At 29.6% G+C, this 6,102-nt stretch overlaps 2 protein-coding genes across 2 annotated transcripts; both read left to right on the forward strand.

Moving 5' to 3' along the window:
- Window positions 1-222: 222 nt before the first annotated feature.
- LOC126263546 (uncharacterized) lies at window positions 223-4,752 on the forward strand. Its single transcript, XM_049960639.1, has 2 exons — window positions 223-555; window positions 4,114-4,752. The coding sequence occupies exons 1-2, from the start codon at window positions 223-225 to the stop codon at window positions 4,750-4,752; spliced, it is 972 nt and encodes a 323-aa protein (XP_049816596.1).
- An 18-nt stretch (window positions 4,753-4,770) lies between these two features.
- Window positions 4,771-5,424, forward strand: LOC126263547 (stromelysin-1-like). The gene has a single exon (XM_049960640.1). It carries the CDS (start codon window positions 4,771-4,773, stop codon window positions 5,422-5,424), a length of 654 nt encoding a protein of 217 aa, XP_049816597.1.
- Window positions 5,425-6,102: the final 678 nt, after the last annotated feature.

The raw sequence follows: 6,102 nt of genomic DNA on the forward strand, positions 1-6,102 counted from the left end.
GAAAACAGAGAAGTTGAAAAACAGATGGTTCCTTACCATCATCACCATCAAGAAAATAATGATGATATATTTCCGATTCCTTCAACACCAACTGAAACATCATTTGAGAAAAGTTTATTCCCTAAAGATGATGATATTCCAAGTGTTTCTACACCATCACCTCAAAAACAGAAACAACTTGAACAAATGCTGAAAAGTGTAGAACAAAAAGAAAAACAAAAGATGAGTACAGAGAAACTATTGCCTCCAACTACCTATATTGGTCCAACAGTATCAAAATACCTTGGAGCTCTTAATGACAGAGTATTTGGGCTACGATTTGAAAATGGAAAACATTATATAAGCGATTCACAAGTTAAATTTAATAATGACACAATTTTAATCAAAGGGAAGGTTTACAAAGCAACAGATGATTTAATGAATCTCTTAACTCAAAATACTGTTAATGGTGATGGATATCATGAAGAAGATTTAGATACATATGAAGATATTTTACTATTAACTAATGCAATATTTCAAAACAATGATCCAGATTCCAAGAAACCCAAATCCGGTGTAAGTGATAAATATAATGAATTAATTAAACCAATATGGCAGAAACTGTGAAACAAATCAAGCCCAAAAAGATCTGGTGAAGGATTGATAAAAAAGTATACAGAGAAACCTGTTGAATATGTTTGGATGAATGATGTGAGAGATTTAATCGATCGATTAACTGTTATTCATGGAGAAGAATTAGCTGGAAATAAAAACTTTCACAATGAAAAGGTGGCAATAACTAAAATGTTGACAAACAAATTTAATGACTTGATAATTAATAATCCTAAAGGTATTCCATATTTAATCAGATTTTTGAATAATTTACCACACACATTCTGGAAATCAGAGAAATATGGTAAAGGATTAGTCAACTGGGTTTTAAACAATGCACCATTTCCTGAGATGCATATTCCAGGATATTCATATTGTGGTCCCTTTACGAAGTTAGAAGAAAGATTGGCACGAGGGGATAAAGGAATCAATCCATTAGATGAGGCTTGTAAGAAACATGATATTGCATACAGAGATCATAAAGATGTAGAACATAGACATGAAGCTGATAAAGAACTACAACTAGCTGCAAAAGAAAGAATGAACAGTAAAGATGCATCAGTTGGTGAAAAACTAGCAGCAACTGCTGTAAGAGGAATAATGTATGGAAAAAGAAAATTAGGAATGGGTATTGAAATGGATAATAATGGCTGGGGACCATAACATAAATTTTTTTCCTATATAAATGAAAACATTTTCAATTGACTTTAATATTACTCCAGGTGGTAAAACTAAACCAAAATCTGTAAAGATAAAATTATCCAGAGATGAATTAAATGAATATGATTTCCTTGATAATTATTTAACTGATATTCAGAAGAGACAAAAGTCTAATCAGATTAAAAAAGGTGGCTCTCTTATTCTGACATTAGGTATTCCAGTTATTAAAAAGATCTTTGAATACTTGAAACAAAAGAAAGAAGGTTCTGGTTTAAATGAACATGAAGGAGGTTTTCTCCCACTATTATTTGCGGCATTAGATGCATTAGGATCATTAGCAGGAGGTGCTGCAGCAATTACAAGTGCAGTTCAGAAGAAAAAGAAAGAAGATGCTGAATTGATAGAACAAAAGAGACATAATTTGGAGATGGAGAAGAAGAAAGGTACTGGGATTAAAAAAAAATTAAAAAAAATAATTGAGAACTATAAACACGCTTTAAGTAATTTTGATATAGAAAAATTAGTAAAAGAACTGAAAATTAAGAACTTTAGATGTGTTTTCATGATTGATGAACTTCCATTAAAGCCAAATAAAATTGAATGTGGTATCGTAAATTTAGATACATCAGATCACGTTGGCACACACTGGATTTGTTATTATAAAAGCAGTAACAAGAAGTATGTGTTTGATTCATTCGGAGGAAATATTCCAACAGAATTGGTTAAATATTTAGGATTAGATGAGTTGTATTATAATGCACAAAGGATTCAAAAATTCGATGATTATATTTGTGGACATTTATGTTTATTCGTTTTAAAACTGTTTTCCGATGGTTACAAGTTTGATGAAATTTTGAACTTAATAAATGGATATTTTTGGAAATAAGATAGCTGAGACAAATGATATAGTGTTACCCGATTTAGACAAGCTGAAAGATGTAGAAAAGAAATTTCTCAAGTTTCAAAAGTATTTTACAGATCTTCTCAAGAAATAAAAGAGTTATATCAATTTTCTGGGAAGAAGAATAGTTAATATAGCTGATCCAATAAGTGGATATGGTGCAGTTACTAAACAGTATCTTGAAAAGTAATTATTGGTTGTTGTTAGTAAAGCTGAATACTCAGGTATTCTAACACAGTTCAGTAACTACTACAGTAAAAAAGAGATTGAGAAAGCTTTCTCAGATTACTTTACAAAAACAGACTTACAACCATACATCAGTCAGATTGAGAAATTAGATAATAAAATCATTGACAAACAGTTTATTGAATTCACTTTTAGAAAGAAAGATGATATACTGAACCATGTGTTTGATTATGACATTAAAATTATGAAAACTGTTATAAGAGCTTATAGCAGTATTGCTCAATTAATAAAAATAGATTTGAATTTTAAGTTTTATCGTGAAGGACATTTAAGCAAATCAGTTGACTCTAAAGACATAGATAATGTATCTATTACTACTTGTACTGATGATGTTATGTGTGTAAAAATCACAGATGCAATAGTTCCTCTTCGAGTAAAGTTATTCATATTTGGAAAATTTGAACACTGTATTCATGAAGATAGCTTGGAACGTTAGTATTTTTTCTTCTATATAAATGAATGATCACATTTGGTGTTTGAAGTGTAAGAAGTATACAGAGACACATCATCCTCAAAGAGTGACAACTAAAAATGGTAGACAGAGAATTGAAGGTATTTGCACAGTATGTCAAAGCAAAAAGAGTAAATTCATTAAAAAAATTTTGTTTAGATCAAAATAAAGTTGGTTCTGGAAGTGTGAATATTCGTGAAGAAATTATAAATGAATTACATAAACCAATGAGAAAAAATTTTCCTAGAAGAAATGGTATTTCACTCGGTATTGATGATTTATGGCAAGCAGATTTAGTAGAAATGGATTCTGGAAACTTGAAAGGAATTTCAAAAATAAACAGAGGCTATAAATATTTATTAACTGTAATCGATGTTTTCTCAAAGTACACATGGGCTATTCCAGTTACAGATAAGAGAGGTAAAAATGTAGCTGATGCTTTTCAAAGAATATTCAATGAAAGGTATCATAAACATCTACAAACAGATAATGGTAAAGAATTCTATAATAAAGATGTTGAAAAACTCATGAAGCAGTATGGTATTAATCATTACTCTACTTTTTCAGAGATGAAAGCATCAGATGTAGAACTATTTAACAGAACACTTAAAGAGAAAATGTGGAAACAATTTGCACTTCAAGGTAATTATAAATGGATAGACATAGTTTCTAAACTAGTTGATGACTATAATAATACAATTCATTCAACAATATAGATGAAACCAAAAGATGTGAATAAATTTAGTTTTAACCTTACTAATGTTGTATTTCATAGAAAGCCTAGGTTTAAAATAGGAGATAAAGTGAGGATTAGTAAACTGAAAGGAATATTTGAAAACGGATATACTGCTAACTGGTCAACAGAGATATTTGAAATAATAGATGTTGTGTTATCCAATCCAGTTGCATATAAATTAAAAGACAGCAGTGGTGAGAAGATAAAAGGTTCCTTCTATGAACATGAATTACAGAAGACAAATTATCCAGATGTATATCCTGTTGAAAAAATATTGAAGAAGAAAGGTGATAAGGTATATGTTAAGTGGTTAGGCTTCGATAATTCTCACAATAGTTGGGTGAATAAAAGTAATGTTATACTATAATTCTTTTATCTTTCTTTTTTATTTTAAGTGTAGACATTGGCTATTAGTACACTAAAGACAATAAATAATGTGGAAGTAGAGATTTTTTTATTTTCTTATTCATTCAATAATTTTAACCTATATAAATGAAAATATTAATTGTAACCTTGTTGTTAGTGAAGATAGCTACAGGAGAAGATAGTAATGAAAAACAAAATATTATAAAGTATTTACAGGAATTTGGATATCTCGAAGCAGAGTCAACAAATATTGGTGAAATTTCAGATATCAAAAATGCCTTAATTTTATTCCAAAAGAAGTTTAATTTGAAACCTACTGGTGAAATAGATCAAGAAACTTTAGATCTGATAAACAAACCTCGATGTGGTGTAGAAGATCATGCAGTATCCTTAACCTCACATATTGCTAAATGGAATAAGAAAACTGTTAAATGGTATTATGCAGGCTCATCGAAAGGAATGAAAGAATTGAGTGAAAATGCTTTTAATACTTGGAAAGAGCATACAGATCTAATTTTTGAAGAAGATAGTTCAAATTATGACATCATCATTTCAAATAAGAGACGTTTGCATAGGAAAGAATCAAGTGGACAACATTATTGTCCTAAACGATTTGATGGTAAATCAGGTGTACTGGCTCATGCAAATTACCCAAATTCTAATAATGATGTTGTAGAAATCCATATGGATCAAGATGAAGATTGGTACTTTAAGATTGATACAAATACTCCAAAAGAGAAGATAAACTTTTATGCAGTTTTAGTTCATGAAATTGGTCATACATTAGGAATTCCTCATTAAGCAGAAAATACCTCAATCATGTATCCATTATACAACAGTTCCAATATTGAATTAAGTAAAGATGATATTCTTGTAGTACAAAGCTTATATGGGCAACCAGTTGTAGGAGATGATGATGATGAGGAAGATGAGGAGACTGATGATGAAGAAAAAGATTTAGATCCTCCAGAATTATGTAAACTGAATAATAAAATTAAAAACTTTCAGATTGTCGATCAGGTCCTATATATTTACTATGAGAAATGGGTTTGGATAATGGATTTGGATAATTTAGATGTACGCACTAAACCACAACTTATAAGTGATTGGTTAACATTTCTTCCAAAAGGATTTAACGATATAACTGCTGCATATCAAAGACCATCTGGAGATGTTATTTTATTCATTGACAACAAACTGTATATAGTGGAAATACCCTCTTTTAGGTTAAAATTTGGTTATCCTACATCTTTAACATCTCTTTCATTACGAAAAAATGTAATTCTACATTCAGCTGTGAACACATATTCTGGTGAAAGCTTTATATTTTTTGATGATGTTTATTATGTAGAAATTGATGAATGTAAGGGAATAAGTAAAAAATATGGACGTATTACAAAAGAATTTTCAGGAATACCTCCAGGTATAGAATCGAGTTTCAGATATACAAATGGATTATTATACTTTATTTAAGATAAAACATTCTATGAGTATAGTGAATTTACAAATTCTGTTGTTAGAGCAGGTAAATTTGATCTTTCATTACTTGGAATAGATTGTTCAAAATCTACTTCCAAGATGCTGGATATCATAAGCAATTTGAAAGAATCACTTAATCAATTAGAGAATTTCAACTAATGTCATTTATGATGTTGATTTACTATAATGACCATATGGTAATGTATCTATTTTATTATCTAAAACAATTCTCTTATTATCATGTGGGCTTAGAGCCTTTTTATTCACTTCCACAGTATATAATTCATGTTTCTCAGTTCTAATGAGATTCATTGTTCTGTATTGTTCCCTATTATTAAAGAGGCAATCTTTATAATCTTCTAACGATATTTTATTTTTCACCACACATTTATTCACACCTTTAGATTTTTTATTCTCTTTTTCGTCTACTTTATAGGCCTACATTTTAGCTCTTAACCCTACAAATTCTGTCATAATTTTTCCACTACATTCATCTTTCATCTTACCCAAAACTTTCTTATTCACTTGTGGTATTCTATACTGGTTATCTTTTGGATAGTCACTTGTATCAAATAGTTCAACCATATCTTTCATATCTTTGTAGAAATCTTCTGTTTTTATGTTATATATGAATGAGTCAGTATCCTGATAACAGAGTTCAATATTATCCCC

Source organism: Schistocerca nitens, chromosome 6, assembly GCF_023898315.1.
Source record: "Schistocerca nitens isolate TAMUIC-IGC-003100 chromosome 6, iqSchNite1.1, whole genome shotgun sequence".
NCBI lineage: Eukaryota > Metazoa > Arthropoda > Insecta > Orthoptera > Acrididae > Schistocerca > Schistocerca nitens.

What these genes read in the sequence shown, in the direction of transcription:
- LOC126263546 (XM_049960639.1), top strand. Translation starts at nt 223, where the DNA reads ATGAGTACAGAGAAACTATTGCCTCCAACTACCTATATTGGTCCAACA. An exon ending in CCAAGAAACCCAAATCCGGT is followed by an intron (nt 556 to 4,113) that starts GTAAGTGATAAA and finishes TTGTTAGTGAAG; the next exon opens with ATAGCTACAGGAGAAGATAG.
- LOC126263547 (XM_049960640.1), top strand. Translation starts at nt 4,771, where the DNA reads ATGTATCCATTATACAACAGTTCCAATATTGAATTAAGTAAAGATGAT.